Genomic DNA, 19481 nt, shown 5'->3' with positions numbered 1-19481 from the left:
TGCTTCTGTGGACAGGTGTCTTTTATACAGGTAACAAGCTGAGATTAGGAGCACTCCCTTTAAGAGTGTGCTCCTAATCTCAGCTCGTTACCTGTATAAAAGACACCTGGGAGCCAGAAATCTTTCTGATTGAGAGGGGGTCAAATACTTATTTAGCTCATTAAAATGCAAATCAATTTATAAAAATTTTGATATGCGTTTTTCTGGATTTTTGTTGTTGTTTTTCTGTCTCTCACTGTTCAAATAAACCTACCATTAAAATTATAGGCTGATAATTTCTTTGTCAGTGGGCAAACGTACAAAATCAGCAGGGGATCAAATACTTTTTTCCCTCACTGTAATTAAATAGACTTTTTTTAAAATAAATGTTTTCTCCTACAACATCAGAGTGCAGCGTCACATTAAATACGCACTACAATGACAATAAATTTTGATTTAAAGCTTTCGTGACCGCAGTGATTCTTTTTCTTGGTTCTTTCGGTAAAGTCACGTTGAAGGGAAACAACAAAATAATAAAATATATATGGTTATTTTATTTATTATTTTATTGTTTCCCTTCAACGTGACTTTATTTTATTTATTATTTTATTGTTTCCCTTCAACGTGACTTTACCGAAAGAACCAAGAATATACAATGACAATAGTTTAAAGAGATTTGAAGCATATTCTTGGTTCTTTCGGTAAAGTCACGTAAAAACAATAAAATAATAAAAATATAAAACAATAAAATTTTCTTGTTGTGGTTTTCACACGTGACGATGATTGCTTGTGTTGCAGTCGAAACGTCGTGAGAATTTTATTGTTTTACATTTTTATTATTTTATTGCTTCCCTTCTACGTGACTTTACCGAAAGAACCAGAGCTTTTTGACGTCATATTTGAGGGGGCGGGTCTGACTTTTTGTGACGCCGTGTGACGAACAAGGGGGGGGGGGGGGGGTCAAAAACCGTCCAAAATTGCGTGACGTCATTTATGGACGGCCCCATACCGTGCCTCGGGTCGTATCCAAGGTTGACTCCGACATGAAACACAAAGCGCTTTGGGGCGAGCGTCGGCAGACGCAGCTCCACACGTCAGGGCTAATTCGCGTGCCACTGGACGAGCCTGTACGTGCGTTACTGTATGTCGAACTTCTTTCGCACCGTACGTGGCTCACCGCGCTCATTGGCGGTGCCCGTAGCTATCGACCCATCACGGTTTAGCCCGCGTTCGTGTGCAGGGGAATTGAGTTTTTCAGGTTCCAGACGGCGTAGAGCCGTTTCAATACGGGCAAAAATGATGAGTTGTGTGCATTTGTCTGTGTGTTTCTCCCTTCCTTGTGATGGGACTTTGTAGGATGGAACGTTGAGATTTATAAGGGGCACGGTGGTGACCTATAAGGTCTGAATTGGTCTGTAATAAGGTAGGGCACTGATAAGGGGTTGACAGGTTTGTAGTGATGAGTGTACTAGTGGTGAGTGTAGTGGTGAGTGTACTAGTGGTGAGTGTACTAGTGGTGAGTGTACTAGTGGTGAGTGTAGTAGTGGTGAGTGTACTAGTGGTGAGTGTAGTGGTGAGTGTAGTGGTGAGTGTGCTTGTGGTGAATGTACTAGTGGTGAGTGGTGGTGAGTGTACTAGTGGTGAGTGTACGAGTGGTGAGTGTACTAGTGGTTAGTGTAGTGGTAAGTGTACTAGTGGTGAGTGTAGTGGTGAGTGTAGTAGTGGTGAGTGTAGTGGTGAGTGTAGTAGTAGTGAGTGTGCTAGTGGTGAGTGTAGTAGTGGTTAGTGTACTAGTGGTGAGTGTAGTGGTGAGTGTACTAGTGGTGAGTGTAGTGGTGAGTGTACTAGTGGTGAGTGTAGTGGTTAGTGTACTAGTGGTGAGTGTACTATTGGTGAATGTGTGTACTAGTGGTGAGTGTACTAGTGGTGAGTGTGCTAGTGGTGATTGTGCTCGTGGTGAGTGTAGTGGTGAGTGTACTAGTGGTGAGTGTAGTGGTGAGTGTACTAGTGGTGAGTGTAGTGGTGAGTGTACTAGTGGTGAGTGCACTAGTGGCGATTGTGATAGTGGTGATTGTGCTAGTGGTGAGTGTAGTAGTGGCGAGTGTGCTAGTGGTGAGTGGCTATGTGTTTGTGTTTCTCCCTTCTGATGGGACTTCGTAGGATGGGACGTTGGGATTTATAAGGGGCACGGGGTGACCAATAAGCTCTAGAATTGGTCTGTAATGAGCTAGGGCACTGATAAGGGGGTGACAGGGATGGCTGTGGGGGAAGGAGAACAAACTAAACACAAAAAATAAGCTCTACAGAAATGAGTTTTTAATCGAGAAAATTGGCTATGTAGTTCAGTGGGGCCTTACATGGTGAAATAAAAGCGGTAGTTTAGTGGTGGTGGGGGGGGTCTTTGAAATTGTCCGGCTTTCACATCCATGGAGGAGGAGAGCGCATATGGACAAACAGAGATACACGGTTGTATGCACAGTATGTATGTTGGACTTCTTTCGCACCGTACGTGGCCAACCCGTGCTAATCGGACGAACTAAGGACAAACAACAAGCAGTTCTAAAGAAGTGCGTTCGTCAATCTGGACGATGATTTTGAAAGTGCGCAGCAACCAGTGGATTCCTAATATCGGAGGGAAGAGCGTTCCAGACGGCCGCAGAAGCGAGCGCGTCTGAAAACGCGCGACGCGGTGACCACCGCTTTTGTTCGTCAACCAAAAGCCGCCGCCGCCGCCGCTGCTGCTGCTGCCAGGATGGTACCGGAGTTGGCGTGACGATGGTTTATAGGTCCTTGACACCCCTAACCTAGCCTGTTGGTGTCTCTGTCTCTCCCGCCCCCACACTCCGCCCCCCCCCCCACTTCTCCGTGCCATCTACAAAGAAGAGTTCGGTGGGCTTTCGTCGTGCAAGGGAATATAAAGGGGGACAGCACCTGCAATGATGTGGATTGCGGAGCAATAAACTCCACACACACTCTCGTCCGGGTAGGTCGAGTCAGATAACCAGGGCGGGAGAAGCGGAGCGGTGGTGTCGCTGTGATGTCTCTATGGGTCTCTGTGAGTCTCTCAATCTCTGTGCGTCTCTACGAGTCTGTATGTCTATGGGTCTCTGTGAGCCTCTATAAGTCTGAATCTCTGAGTCTGCATTTCTGTGGGTCTCTGTGTGTCTCTATAAGTCTGAATCTCTATGAGTCTCTGTGGGTCTCTATAAGTCTGAATCTCTATGGGTCTCTGTGAGCCTCTATGAGTCTGAATCTCTATGGGTCTCTGTGGGTCTCTATAAGTCTGAATCTCGATGAGTCTGCATCTCTGTGGGTCTCTGTTGGTCTTTATATGTCTGAATCTCTATGAGTCTGCATCTCTATGGGTCTCTGTGGGTTTCTATAAGTCTGAATCTCTACGAGTCTGCATCTCTATGTGTCTCTGTGGGTCTCTATAAGTCTGAATCTCTATGAGTCTGCATCTCTATGGGTCTCTGTGGGTCTCTATAATTCTGAATCTCTATAAGTCTGCATCTCTATGGGTCTCTGTGGGTCTCTATAAGTCTGAATCTCTATGAGTCTGCATCTCTATGGGTGCCTGTGGGTCTCTATAAGTCTGAATCTCTGTGGGTCTCTGTGGGTCTCTTTGAGTTCGCATCTCTATGGGTCTCTGTGGGTCTCTATAAGTCTGAATCTCTATGAGTCTGCATCTCTATGGGTCTCTGTGGGTCTCTATAAGTCTGAATCTCTATGAGTCTGCATCTCTGTGAGTCTCTATGGGTCTCTGAGATGTCTCTATGGGTCTCTGTGATGTATCTATCGGTCTCTGTAATGTCTCTATGGGTCTCTGTGATGTCTCTATGGGTCTCTGTGGTGTCTCTATGGGTCTCTGTGGTGTCTCTACGGGTCTCTGTAATGTCTCTATGGGTCTCTGTGATGTCTCTGTGGGTCTCTGTGATGTCTCTATGGGTCTCTGTGATGTCTCTATGGGTCTCTGTGACGTCTCTTTGAGTCCCTGTGACGTCTCTATGGGTCTCTGAGATGTCTCTACGGGTCCCTGTGACGTCTCTATGAGTCTCTGTGACGTCTCTATGGGTCTCTGTGACGTCTCTATGAGTCTGCATCTCTATGGGCATCTACGAGTCCCTTCTTCTTCCGTACGGTTGCTGATGTCGATCGCAGAGCAGCAAACTACAATTTCACATTCAGGTGGTCGAGTCAGACAACCAGGTCGGGAGAAGCGGAGCGGTGGTGTCGCCGCGATATCGAAATGGGTCTCTGCGAGTCTCTGAGTCTCTGCGCGTCTCTGTGTCTCTGAATCTCTGTGGCCGCGTCTCGAGCAGCGGCGGAGCGGTGGTGTCGCCGCGATATCGAAATGGGTCTCTGCGAGTCTCTGAGTCTCTGCGCGTCTCTGTGACTCTGAATCTCTGTGGCCGCGTCTCGAGCAGCGGTGGCGTAGCCGCGATGTCTCCTTCGTGGCCTGCAGCATCGGGGCGTCTCGATGCTCTGTTCTGAGTTGACCATAGTCGCTCACCACCACCACCACCGCCGCCACCACATACACAGCCTCTTGTCGTAACAGCTCTCTCGCTGTGTCACTTCCTGGTCCAGCAGTTCCACTGCTCGATTTTTTTTTCCGCCAGTGGACGACCGCTTGCTTGTGTTGCGATCTAAACGTCGTGATATGTATTATGTTTTATTTTATTTTTTTTATACCTACGTGGCTTTACCGAAAGAACCGAAGAGTCATGGATTCCTGCAGTCACGAAAGCTTCAATTCCAGATCATCGTCTTTTTTATCTTCTTCGTCATTTTAAATGTTGTCCACCTGTGCATCGGTGCATCTCCTGTGATGTCTCTATGGGTCTCCGAGATGTCTCGCAAGAGGCCCTCGTCAGCCAGAGGGAGCCTTCCAGGAGACGTTTAGACTCGAGTGCCTCGACCGATTCTTTCGCCTCCTCTTCAGCGCTCGCTTAAAACAATTTCGGAAGAGGTGGAAGTAACCCCCCCCACCCCCCACAAACTTGACCACACCGCTCGTGCCCGACCAGCTCGTTTCGTGTGAACTGCTTTTCTTTGTTTAAATTTCTGATGTCCTGCTACCACACCACCTCACAGCTGATTAGCACGGTCTGGCTACGTACGGTGCGAAAGAAGTTCAACGTACAAATACAAAAGAGCCCCCCCCCCCCCCGTGTATAGCATCAACAGACTGTAGGGGCAAGTGCTGCTACAGCGAGTAGCAACCTTTAAAGGCCGGCACGGCGCACGAGGGGGTGGGTGGCCAGCACCACGCCCGGCCGCCTTTGTCTCCCCCAGTTGCGATTTTTACTACACACCGCATCGGGTACTCATTTGAGGCTGAGTCGACCTAGGTGAGGCCCGGGACCGGTTCAGATAAATCGTCACTGCCGGTCTTGGTGGCCGTGTTGCGTGACTCGATCTCGGCGTTGCATGGTTCGTAACGCTGCGTAGCGCTAACCGCTGCGCCACCGCTCCCCCTCCCTCCTCCTCCTCCTCCCTCCCCATCAACAACAACCACCACCACGACCATCATCATCATCCTTGCGATCAATCACTCCACTGCTGGATGAAGGGCTGGTTGCGGTTGGGGGTGGGGGTCAGCCACAGCCGCCTCCCACGATCGTGGCGGGTCGCGGCTGCGCGAGCGGCGATTCCGGGATCGAAAAGTCGCTCCGTCTCCACGTGCGAGGTTCGGGGCGACCCCCGGGTGGAGACGGAGCGGCTCCTCTCGAGGGGATGTCAGAGGGTCGGGGTGGAGGCTCGTGGTGGTGGGGGGGGGATTACCCCTACATTTAAAGGTTCAAAAAATAAGAGCCCTGCATTAGTAAATACGAAAAAAACCCACAGTCAATGTATTTTCTCTGTTAAATATTAATATAACTAAATATTGTTTTTGGTGGTGTCTCAACCTGTGTGTGTGTGTGGGGGGGCAGCCATCGCCCCATCACCCCCTCCCCTCTCCCTCCTCCCCACCTTGGATCCACCACTTGAATATAACAACACCACCACCATCACCACCACCACCACCACCAAGCTGAAGCAGCAGCACAACAACCACAACAACAACCACAGCCACCCAGCGCGGGCTGTCTGTCTGCTGCGCTCCGTCAATCTCTCTCGCCTCTCCCGTCATCTCGCATCCAAACAAACCGCACGAGCAGCAGCAGCAGCAGGAGCAGCAGTAACAAAGGACAGCAGGAGCCAACGATGGCGAGAGGAGGAGGAGGAGTGGGGGGAGGAGGAGAAGGAGGGGGAGGAGACAGAGGAGGGGCAGCTCCGACGACTCCGCTCTATCCACCAGCACGGCCGTCGTGAATGCCGCGCCTGCTGCTATCGACGCAGATGCCACCGCCTCCCAGCGTCACATCAGCTCGGGGGGGGGGGGTCTCAGCGTGCCAACGGGACGAGCGGACGAGGGGAGAGAAGCATCCGCAGCGACGCGAGCGACGGGAGGAGCGAGGCAGCGCTGAGCTTGGAGATGCGGGAGATGAGAGCATGGAGCCGAGACACGGCGACGCGGAGTCGTGCAGAGGAGCGGGAGCAGCAGCAGCAGCAGCAGCAACAGCATCAGCAGCAACAGCAGGAGGCGGTTGTGGTTGCTGTGGTGATGATGATGATGATGTTGTTGGTGACGGTGTCGGAGAAGCATCGGGCGTGCAGCAACAGCACCACCACCATCACGAAGGCTGCGAGCGCGTGCTCGTGAACGTGTCGGGGCTGCGCTTCGAGACGCAGCTGCGCACGCTGGCCAACTTCCCCGACACGCTGCTGGGCGACGCGGAGAGGCGGTCGCGATACTTCGACCCCCTGCGCAACGAGTACTTCTTCGACCGCAACCGACCCAGCTTCGACGCCATCCTCTACTACTACCAGTCGGGCGGCAGGCTGCGCAGGCCGGCGAGCGTCCCCTTCGACATCTTCGCCGAGGAGGTGAGGTTCTACGAGCTGGGCGACGAGGCGATGGTGCGCTACCGCGAGGACGAGGGCTACGCGAGGGAGGAGGAGGAGGGGGAGAGGCCCATGCCGTCGAGCGAGTTCCAGCGCCGCGTGTGGCTGCTCTTCGAGTACCCCGAGAGCTCGGGTGCGGCGCGCGGCATCGCCATCGTGTCGGTGGTCGTCATCCTCGTCTCGATCATCGTCTTCTGCCTCGAGACTCTGCCCGAGTTCCGCGACGAGAAGGAGGCGGAGGCGTCTCCGCTCGACAACAGCAACAACGACAACAACGACAACAATAACAACGGGACGAGCGGAGCGGACTCTGTCGGCTCGTTCGCCGACCCCTTCTTCATCATCGAGACCGTCTGCATCGTGTGGTTCAGCTTCGAGCTCACGGCGCGCTTCGCGGCGTGCCCCAGCAAGCCGGCCTTCTTCAGGAACATCATGAACGTGATCGACATCGTGGCCATCGTGCCTTACTTCGTCACGCTGGGCACCGAACTGGCGGAGCAGCAGGGCAACGGGCAGCAGACGATGTCGCTCGCGATCCTCCGAGTCGTCCGCCTCGTGCGCGTCTTCAGGATCTTCAAGCTGTCGCGACACTCCAAGGGGCTGCAGATCCTCGGGCGGACCCTCAACGCGTCCATGCGCGAGCTGGGCCTCCTCGTCTTCTTCCTCTTCATCGGCGTCGTCCTCTTCTCGAGCGCAGTCTACTTCGCCGAGACGGACGAGCCCGACACGGACTTCACGAGCATCCCGCACGCCTTCTGGTGGGCCGTCGTCACGATGACCACGGTGGGCTACGGCGACATGTGGCCCAAGACCGTGGGCGGGAAGATCGTGGGCTCGCTGTGCGCCATCGCGGGCGTGCTCACGATCGCGCTGCCCGTGCCCGTGATCGTCTCCAACTTCAACTACTTTTACCACCGCGAGACGGACGGTGAGGACCTGGGGCAGTACTCGCACGTGTCCAGCTTCAACGTCAACGGAGGAGCAGCAGCAGCAGCAGCAGGAGGAGGAGGAGCAGGAGGACGAGACGATGACGACGACGGTGGAGACTTCTTGAAGCGCGCGAGCAGCGAGATGAGCCTGCAGAGCGAGAGAGGCGCCGCCTCTGGTGACGAGCTGTCGTTCAACAAGAGACTGGAACTCGGCACGCACGTGGCGAGTCACCTGCCCGAGCACCCTGGGTTTAGAACCGACGTGTGACGACGATCTCGCGTCGCGATCATCGGTGGGGTGGCAGCGGTGGGGGGCAAAGGAATATTCATTGGGGGGGGGTGGGTGTGATTTGTGTGTGTAATGTGTGTGTGTGTCTGTGTGTGTCTGTGTGGGGAGCGGTGGTGTAGCGGTTAGCGCGCTGCGCTATGAACCTGGCGACCCGGGTTCGATTTCCGCTCACGGCCAACACCCAGTGACGATTATCTGAACCGGTCCCGGGCCTCCCCTAGGTCGACTCAGCCTCAAATGAGTACCTGGTGCGGTGTGTAAACATCGCCACTGGGGAGACAAAGGCGGTCGGGCGTGGTCCTGGCCACCCACCCCCTCGTGTACCGTTCTGGCCTTCATAGGTGCTCGCTAACAGCACTTGCCCCTACAGTGTGTTAAGGCTATATGGGGGATCTTTGTGTGTGTCGGCAGGTGCTCGCTATCAGCACTTGCCCCTACAGTCTGATAATGCTATAGGGGGATCTTTGTCTGTGGTGGGGAGCGGTGGTGTGGTGGTTAGCGCTACGCTGCGGGTACGAAACCGGCGGCCTGAGTTCGATTCCTGCTCACGGCCAACACCGATGAAGAGTATCTGAACCGGGCCTCCCCTAGGTCGACTCAGCCTCAATTGAGTACCGAGTGCTATTTGTAAAAAAAAAGTTGCCACTCGGGAGACAAAGGCGGCCGGGCGTGTTGCTGGCCACTCACCCACTCGTGTGCCGTGCCGGCCTTAGTAGGTGCTGGATAACAGGGGCGCAGCCACATTAAACATATATAAATTCATAAAAACAACACAAATTTTATAAAAATTAATTTGTAAATGTTGTGCATTCACTCTTCAACACACCGGTGTGCTAAAGTAGTGAACTATTTTTACGACACATTTACAAATAACGCGATCTAACCCAAAAACGTTTATTATGAATAATATTGGTCCCGAAAGCTTTTATTTTTTTCTATTCATTATTTTTATTTATAATCAAAGCTTTTATTCTTTTCAATTAATATATTTTTGTTATATTTTTTATTATAATTATTTTTTTCATTATTTTTTTTTATCTACGTGACTTTATCGAAAGAACCAAGAATATGAATTCCTCAAGTCACGAAAGTTTAAAGCCTACATTTTTTGGGGCAAGTGCCGTGAGCTAACAAGCTTGCGTGCAAATCGCGCCCGTTTATAATCCAAGGAAATACATTGAGACGGAGAGCTGCAAGTTTTTTTTTTAATCGTTTCGCCGATAAACTTTCACGCTGTTGATTGAAGAAGAAAAATCAATCGGCTTCGCCGCGCTCCGCGTGAACGTGTCTTCTCCCGACTCTTTAAGGTGCTCTGGAAAGTTCGATGCACCCCCCCCCCCAAAAAAAAAAAAACACGTGTGCCCGGTGATAATATGGTTACAAATATTTGGTCTCACAAAGACAGAGTTCCCCCGTATAGCCTCAACAGACTGTTGGGGAAAGTGCTGTTAGCGTGCGCCTATGAAAGCCGGCACGGCACACGAGGAGGTGGATGGCCATCGCCACGCCCGACCGCCTTTGTTTCCCCTGTGTCAATGTTTTTTTGTTTTTTTACACACAGCACGAGGTACTCATTTGAGGCTGAGTCGACCTAGGGGAGGCCCAGGACATGTTCAGATAATCGTCACTGGTGTTTGCCTTGAGCAGGAATCGAACTCGGGCGGCTGGGTTCGTAGTGCAGGGCGGTAGCCGCTACACCACCGCTCCCCACTTAGACACTCTCACACACACTCACACACTTACACACACTCTCACACACTTACTTACACACACTCTCACACTCTCACACACTCTCACACACTCACACACTTACTTACACAAACTCTCACACTCTCACACACTTACACTCACTCACACACTCTCACACACACTCACACACACTCACACACACTCACACTCTTTCACACTCACACACTCTCACACACTCACACACACTCACACACACTCACACACTCACACACACTCACACACACTCACACTCTCACACACTCACGCACTCTCACACACTCTCACACACTCACACACACTCACACTCTCACACACTCACGCACTCTCACACACTCTCACACACTCACGCACTCTCACACACTCACATACTTACACACACTCTCACACTCTCACACACTTACACTCACTCACACACTCTCACACACACTCTCACTCACACACACTCTTTCACACTCACACACTCTCACACACTCTCACTCTCACATATTCTCACACACTCACACTCTCACTTTCACACTCTCTCACACTCACACACTCTCACACTCATTCACACACGCACTCTCACACACACTATCACTTTCACACACACTCTCAGACACACTCTCTCACACTCACACACTCTCACACTAACATATACACTCACACACTCTTTAACACTGACACACTCTCACACTCATACACACACTCTCACACTCTCACACACTCTCACATACTCTCACACACGCTCACACTCTCACACACTCTGACACTCTCACACACTCTCACACTCACACACACTCTCACATACTCTCACACACTCTCACACTCACACACTCTCACACACTCTGACACACTCTCACACCCTCACACTCTCACACTCTCACACACTAACACATACTCTCACACACTCTCTCACATACTCTCACATACTCTCACACATTCTCACACTCTCACACATTCTCACACTCTCACACACTCTCACACTCTCACACACTCTCACACTCTCACACACTCACATACTCTCACACACTCTCAGACACTCTTTCACACTCACACACTCTCACACTCATTCACACACGCACTCTCACACACACTATCAGACACACTCTCTCACACTCACACACTCTCACACTAACATATACACTCACACACTCTTTAACACTTACACACTCTCACACTCATTCACACACTCTCACACTCTCACACACTCTCACACACTTTCACACTCTCACACACTCTCACACTCTCACACACCCTCACACTCACACACTAATACATACTCTCACACACTCTCACACACTCTCACACTCACACACACTCTCACATACTCTCACACACTCTCACACTCACACACTCTCACACTCACACACACTCACACACTCACACACTCTTTCACACTCTCACACTCATTCACACTCACACACTCTTTCACACTCTCTCACACTCATTCACACTCTCACACTCATTTACACTCTCACACACACACTCACACACTCTCACACACTCCCACACACTCTTTCACACTCATTCACACTCACATTCTCACACACTCTCACACTCTCACACTCACTCACACTCACTCTCTCACACTCACTCTCTCACACTCACTCTCTCACACTCTCTCACACACAGGCGCGAGGAACTAGCACGAGTTATCGATACGGCTCTGGAATATATATTTTTTGCGAACCCCATCAAACTCGTTTTGGAACTAGGAATGCCGCGTTCGGGGTGTGGGGATGGACCTGAACGGACAGGCGGCTTGATCATCTTTTGTGTGTGTTTTTATTAATGTCGTTTCGTGCTACTGGGTGGGGAGGGAAACACAATGAAGCCTTCTGCTGCTGCCGCCGCTGCTGCCGCTGCTGCTGCTGTAAATTTGATGGAACTGCGTCTCCGACGGGATCGCGGTGGAGTCGGGCGCGAAGGCAAAACGCGGACACGGATTTCCATCCAAGGATTTGGATGCAAATTAGTCGATAATTTAGTTTTTTTTGGGTCGAAGACGAGCGGTGGGTGGGGAGGAGGTGGGGAAGGGAGGATTTGATACCGAGTACCCTTTGGTTATCTCGGTAAAGTCACGTAGATGTAAAACAAAATACATTTTAAATCACGACGTTCGCCCGCCTCCACAGTTGTATCTTGCTGTGGTTGTCCCACCTGATGACGGACGCTTGCCTTTGCGCCCGAAACGTCGTGATTTAATTTTTGTTTCTTTCATAACCTACGTGCCTTTACCGAAAGAAACAAAGAGTATGCGGAGCCCTGCAGTAACGAAAACGTCTAATCGAGACTGATACCCAAGTGTCCGTTAACAGCGAGGACTTGAAATCGTGAAAGGTTTCAATCGTTGCTCGATCCATCGTCTGGATGCAGACATCATCAAGGGAAGGCATCGCAGCTGTCCCGATGTTGCACATTTTAGAATCCATCCCAACAATCTCCACTTCCCCCCCCCCCCGCCTCTATCTCTCTGCAGGATATTTTTTTGGGGAATCCGATGAGCTATAAAGCTCTTTTTTTCTCTCACGGATGTTTCAGTCGGGGAGCACGGACTTAGAACGTTGCAACAACAAGAAAATGACAAAAACACACACACACAACAGGATTGCAAAGTACAAGACGGATAAAGAAATCACCCACAGACACAGACAAATACAACACGAATCCATCCCGCCATCCTGCCAGGCAAAGCCCCACTCAGGCTATTAACTTGTTTGTCAGAAGCGACCTGCCCACCGCAAATGATTGCCGCTCAACAAAGTGGCCAACCACCACCCCCCACAAACAAAATGATCAAATTCATAATAAAGGTACTTGGGTTAGATCGCGTTATTCATAAATGTGTCGTAACCCTCCACCACCCGACACGGCCAATCAGCAAACAAAAAAATGTCACGTTGACAAAAGAATACGGCGTATTCAAACTGTAAATGTTGTGGATTCACTCTTCAACACACCGGTGGGCTAAAGTAAGTGAACTAATTGTCTTTTGTCAACGTGACACTTTTTTTTGCTGATTGGCCGTGTCGGGTGGTGGAGGGTTTACGACACATTTATAAATAACGCGATCTAACCCAAAAAACATTTATTATGATTAATATTTGTCGCGAAAGCCTACGTGTGAAAATGATCAAAATAATCTCAACGCGTGTTTCTAAATTGTGGAAGGTGGAAAAGGGTGGAGGGTAATGTGGAGCTGAGGTCATCATTCGTCTCGTCTTCATGTCTAGGGACAATTATGAACACGTAGGCTTTAATGGTTGTGAAATAATAATTATTGTGCTCCGTAATAGAGGCTTGTTGTGGTTGTTGTTGTTGTTGGGTTAGATCGCGTAAATACAAATGTGTCGTTAAACCCGCCACCACCCGGCACAGCCAATTAGTAGTGCAGTCTATAGTAGTGTGTAGTGTATTGTGTAGTGTATAGTGTAGTGTATAGTGTAGTGTATAGTAGTGTAGTATATAGTAGTGTATAGTGTAGTGTATAGTGTAGTGTATGGTGTAGTGTATAGTGTAGTGTATAGTAGTGTAGTGTATAGTGTAGTGTATAGTGTAGTCTATAGTAGTGTAGTGTATAGTAGTGTAGTCTATAGTAGTGTATAGTGTAGTGTATAGTAGTGTAGTCTATAGTAGTGTATAGTATAGTGTATAATAGTGTATAGTGTAGTGTATAGTAGTATCGTCTATATGAGTGTATAATGTATAGTGTAGTGTATAGTAGTGTAGTCTATAGTAGTGTATAATGTAGTGTATTGTAGTGTATAGTGTAGTGTATAGTAGTGTAGTCTATAGTAGTGTAGTGTATAGTAGTGTAGTCTATAGTAGTGTATACTGTAGTGTATAGTCGTGTAGTGTATAGTAGTGTAGTCTATAGTAGTGTATAGTGTAGTGTATAGTCGTGTAGTGTTCAGTGTAGTGTACTAGTACAGCACTACGCCAGTTGTGTGTTGCAGAGTAAAACCCACGACAACATTTACAATGATAGTGCAGTGTATAGTGTAGTGTAGAGTAGTGTAGTCTATAGTAGTGTATAGTGTAGTGTATAGTGTTGTGTATAGTAGTTTATCGTGTGGTGTATCGTGTAGTGTATCGTGTAGTGTATAGTGTAGTATACTAGTACACCACTAACCGGTTGTATGTTGGAGAGCAAAACCCACTACAACATTTACAATTATAGTGTAGTGTATAGTGTAGTGTACAGTAGTGTATTGTAGTATAGTGTATAGTAGTGTCGTGTATAGTAGTGTATCGTGTAGTATATAATGTAGTGTATAGTGTAGTATACTGGTACAGCAGTCACCCATTGTGTGTTGCAGAGTAAACCCACTACAACATTTACAATAATAGTGGACTGTATAGTGTAGTGTACAGTAGTGTATTGTAGTATAGTGTATAGTAGTGTCGTGTATAGTAGTGTATCGTGTAGTATATAATGTAGTGTATAGTGTAGTATACTAGTACAGCAGTCACCCGTTGTGTGTTGCAGAGTAAACCCACTACAACATTTACAATTCGAGTACCATTTTCGTTTCGCCGGTAATTGCGTTAATAAATTTAAGTGATCTAACCCATAAAAAAACCCCTCTATCATGAATAATATTGGTCGCCAAATCCTACGTGTCAAACTAATTATTATACTATAGTAGTGATTATTATTACTAACTATTAATAACGATAAATAATTAATAAAAAAAGTTAATGCTGTTTTATTAATTACTTATTATTACCAACCACGGCAAGAAAAAACTGATGAAGTAGGCTTTTTCTTGCTGTGGTTGTCCCACCTGATGACGATTGCTTGTGTTGCGATTGAAACATCGTGATCTATTATTATTATTTTTTTATCTACGTGACTTTACCGAAAGACCCAAAGAGCATGAATTCCTGCAGTCACGAAAGCTTTAAATCAAGATTTCGACAAATTCCAAGAATGACAATTCCCCAAAATATTATAATAATACTGTAATAGTACGTGACTAGTAGCTACATGGTCTCAAACAAAAAGACAATCTCTCCCCCCCCCCCGCCTCACCCCTTTGTGATTTCAACGCGTGATGATTTGGGGGGGGGAGGGTTTGCGAAACGAACTCCGTCCGATGACCGCGTGCCGAGCTGGTGTTGGATGAATCTCTAAAATCGCCTCCTCGAAATGTTTAGGCGAAGGTCGCTTCTGCAAAAGCCCTGGGGCCTTGCCTCTGGAGACCTTGCAGGGTCTGCGCCTTTAGCCTCTCGAATAACCCTGGGCCCACCAAAATTGGCCGTTCCTACGCACGCTGACGTTCACTCACTCACTCACACGCATACACACACACACACAAGACGAAGATCCACCCGTATAGCCTGAACAGAGACTGTTGTGAGCGAGCAGCACCTATGATGGCCGGCAATGTGGCACACGACGGGGTGGTTGGCCAACAACACGCCCGGCCGCCTTTGTCTCCCCCAGTGGCGATGTTTACACACAGCACCGGGTGCTCAATTGAGGCTGAGTCCACCTAGGGGAGGCCCCACGACCGGTTCAGATGATCGTCACCGGTGTTGGCCGTGAGCGGGTGGCTGGGTTCGTAGCGCAGCGCGCCAACCGCATACATGGACACATGGCGCTTCGCATTTTTTTGAACACTTATATGCGACCATCGTTTTTTTTTATGTGAAAAAGAATGGCTAACAATAGACTGTCACGTGATAACAAATGTATGTTGGTTGCTTCAAAGAGTCTCCCACTTGTTCGCCATCATTCTCAAGGCGTCGCCTGGAATCTTTTCGAGTTGTTCTCATGCAGAACCCCCGGGCGGAGCGCATTTTCTCGTGCTGTTTGTTGCAAATTCTCAGAAGTGATAGAAATAACAAGCATTTTTTTTTTGCTAAGCGCCCTGCGTAACGTTGACAAAACATGCGTTGTTGGTTAGTTTTGTATTGATTTGAAGCTTTCGTGACTGCAGGAATCCATACTCTTTGGTTCTTTCGGTAAAATCGTTTTTATTTTATACCGACGTGACTTTACCGAAATAATCAAAGAGTAGAGTTATTTATTGCTGATTATTTTTAAGCTCCCCAGCTTTCAGTCGCCCGCAGCTACGATCAGGCCCTATACCCCCACCTCCCACCCTCTAAATTCTTCCTTACCAATCCCTCTTGCTTGACTGCCATCAAAACTACGCCACCGCTCACAATAACCCAATTGTTCATCTTCAAATCATATTATCGCCCTCCGTCACAATTATATAATTGCCCGTAAAAAAAACATATAAGTCTCGGAAAAGCCGCCGCCGTATGACATCTCGTTGAGATGAGAAGATCGGATTTCGTTTTTCTTTCTTGCGCTCCGACTTTATCATACACGTGGTGTAAAAAAAACACAATTCGATTAAAAAAAATAGTAAATAGCCCGTTGGATGGATAAGGAGGAGGAGGAAAATCAATTGATGGGCCCTGTAGACCCACGACGGCAAACTAAAAAATTTAACTTCCGTGATTGCAGGAATTCATATTCTTGGTTATTTCGGTAAAGTCATCACGTAGATAGAAGGGCTCCTCTTTTCTCTCCGCCTGAAGAAGACCGCTCGTGTTGCGATCGAAACGTCGTGGCTTTTTTGCTTTCATTATTTTTAATTTAATTTATATTTTCACACTCTCTCTACGTGACTTCACCGAAAGAACCAGAAATAGAAGACCAAAAAAAAAATCACCCGTCAAGGTAATTCAACTCGACGTGGATTGTCTCCGTGGCTGACGAAGAGGTGCGCCACCTACTACAGCCTACCAGCGGACAACCGGGCATATCCAGCGAGACGTTTTGAGTCCTGGCCGGGGCCACGCGGCAGTGAAGAGGTCAAAATCGCAGCGACCCCGGCACGCCTTTGGCTATTTTCACCGCCGTGGGATGGGAGGGATGGCCACGGTGAAGTCCACGGCCGGACGAACGCCTTCCAGACGGACGAAATCTCCGATGCTGCGATGCAACGACTCCACATTGTCAGCTGCACGTGACCTCGTTTCACCGCTCCGTCTCCACGCAGGGGCGCGCCGTTCATTGCCCGCCGCTCCGTTGTGACAAATGTATTCGCCTTTTTATTTCAGACCACCGGTCTCTGGCACCGATTACTCTATTACTCCCTAACTTACGAGTCTACTGGACTTGTTCGACACGCGGAGGAGTCGAAGTTGCGCAATTCCGCTGGGCGAGCAGTCGGTTCGGGTCGAGGGTTGGCTTTCGGATAGGCGTGGGACGGCGGATCGTCCCGCGACCCATCCACGCCGCCACTTGCACCCACCACGAGCCGAGCGAGCCGAGCGAGGTGAGTGAGCCCCACGGTGATTTCCCACTGTTCATTGCGCGCTCGTCACCTTGTTCCATACGGGAGGGGGACAGCTGTCCAGCGGAGGCTCCCCTAGGCTTAAAACAAAAAAAAACCGAAACAAAAAAATCTGCGATGTGAGATGTCGGTTACGTTATGGGCGCTGCAAGAGGATGAAATGAATGTGCGACAGAATGAATGATCGATCGATTATGTCCGTGCTTTTGGCCCATATGTGCGGTAATTAGGCGTGACTTTGCCGTAATAAGGAATACTGGATCGGGAATCGACGTTTTTTGTATCGATCCGATGCTCGATTAAACGGGAATCGACCGATTTAACGATGCAAAGTTTGACCCATGCTTGATCCATGCTCGAACACATAGGCACGTGTATGAAATCTATCAGCTTGATCCATGCTCGAACGCTGATTGGCTTCTTTCTGCATTAACATAATCTATCATATATTCTGTGGCGGATTAATTGTATCCTCTTACAGCGCTGCACACGCGCGAATTGTTGCCATTGTGATGGTGGTGGTGCGTGTACGTCTGTGCATGCTGAACTTCTTTCGCACCGTACGTAGCCAACCGTGTTTTAATCGAAGGTGCGGGGGGATGGGGGGGGGGGTAAAGACAACAAATTAAAGACAACAATCTGTTACATCATTAGACCTCATTTGCCAGTACCAAAATATAATAAAAGGGTTCCCCCCCTTCTTGAAACCTTTTCTACAAGGAATAATGTGAGCATTAACCAGAATACTTGTGCTCAAAATGCAAACAAAAAACACAAGGACAATGCATTGATTATCACGGCGTGTTTTTTCTTTGCATTTTGACCACAAGTGTTGTGGTTAATGCACACATGATTCCTTATTCTTGGTTCTTTCGGTAAAGTCACGCAATCATCATCATCAGGTGTGAAAACCACAACAAGTAAAAATCTGTTGTGGTTTTCACACCTGATGATGATCGCTTGTGTTGCAGTCGAAACGTCGTGAGAATTGTATTGTTTCATATTTTATTGTTTCCCTTCTACGTGACTTTACCGAAAGAACCAAGAATATGAATCCCTGCAGTCACGATAGCTTTAAAACATGATTCCTTGTAAAAAAAAAGGTTTCAGTTTTGTTGCCAGAAAAAAGGGGAAAACCCCTATTATTACAACAAGCAGTTCTTAAGATATGAGTTTTGAAAGCGCACAGTTTCCCGTAGGCTTCCTAACATCGGTAGGGAGAGAGCGTTCCAGACGGCAGCAGAATCGCATCTGAAAGCGTCGCGCGATGCGATGATCACCGCCGCCTTCGTTCGATGGCTCAGCCAAAAGCAGCCAAAAGACCGCAGGTTGTGCTCCGTGACGAGATCAGCGAGGCATTGTGGTGATGATGATGATGGTGATGATGATGGTGGTGGTATTCCAGAGACATTAATGACTGGTGGCGGTGGTGGTGGTGGTGATGATACCAGAGCCGATGGTGACAACGCTGCAGCCGATAGCGGTATTAGAGATGCTGGTGACGGCGATGACCGTGGCAGTGATGATGCAGCCGATGTTGCTATTGTTACTGGTGGCAATGATGGCGTTAACGACAACATGGGGAACGGCGGCATCGCCGTTAGCGCACGGCGCTACAAAAACCCGCAATCCAGGTTCGATTCCCGCTCGCAGAACTTCAGTGGGCGAATATCAGAGCTGGTTCTGAGCCTCCCCTAGGTCCAATCGGCCTTAAATCAGTACCTTGTGTGATGTGTAAACATCAGCGCTGAGGAAACAGAGGTAGCCGGTGGAGGCGACCTTAAAAGGTGCTCACTGAACGCACTTGCCCCAACAGTCTCTTTAGGCCACCCGGGATATAAATATATATATAATGTATGATGTTGTGCATCAAAATCTGAACATTTATTTATCCTGGAGAAATCCGATGAGCTATGAAGCTCTTTTTTTAACACAGATCTCCAGTAGGGACGGCACGGCGGGGGAGCATTTCAGTCAACACAACCCGTAACACCTGGGACTCTCTGTCCCGTGACCACCTGTCAACATCAACAGCCTTGCACGTGCACCTAGCCTGGCACAAGCGCCGTGGGGATCATGTTACCGCCACTTTTCAGCGAACGGCGGTTGTCTGTTCGTGGTGATGATGATGATGGGGACTTTTATTCAGCTGATTATGGTGGTGGTGATGCTGGTGGTGGTGATGACCTTCCAATATGTGGATGTGTTCCGTCGTGCGGGGGTTTCTGGGATTTGGAACAAGGCAAAGATACAATAACCACAGGGGTTCGGATGGGGTATTTGTGTCAATGATATTTGTGCCACTTC

The 19481-nt window shown here is 48.9% G+C and overlaps 1 protein-coding gene across 1 annotated transcript in view; it reads left to right on the top strand.

Annotated features, from left to right (window-relative positions):
- The first annotated feature begins 5488 nt into the window (after positions 1 to 5488).
- LOC116956485 (potassium voltage-gated channel subfamily A member 1-like) overlaps positions 5489 to 19481 on the top strand; it is a 34157-nt gene continuing 20164 nt past the window's right edge. Inside the window, exon 1 of the mRNA XM_076054302.1 lies at positions 5489 to 17156. Coding sequence (XP_075910417.1) covers positions 6298 to 8127 — 1830 coding nt within the window. The 5' untranslated portion in view covers positions 5489 to 6297 and the 3' untranslated portion in view covers positions 8128 to 17156. The remainder of the gene's footprint in view (positions 17157 to 19481) is intronic.

Source organism: Petromyzon marinus, chromosome 65 (assembly GCF_048934315.1).
Source record: "Petromyzon marinus isolate PM22_M1 ecotype Great Lakes invasive population chromosome 65, UKy_Petmar_22M1.pri1.0, whole genome shotgun sequence".
NCBI lineage: Eukaryota > Metazoa > Chordata > Hyperoartia > Petromyzontiformes > Petromyzontidae > Petromyzon > Petromyzon marinus.
Note: the sequence above shows the minus strand (reverse complement) of the source record. Positions and strands in the feature narration are given on the sequence as shown.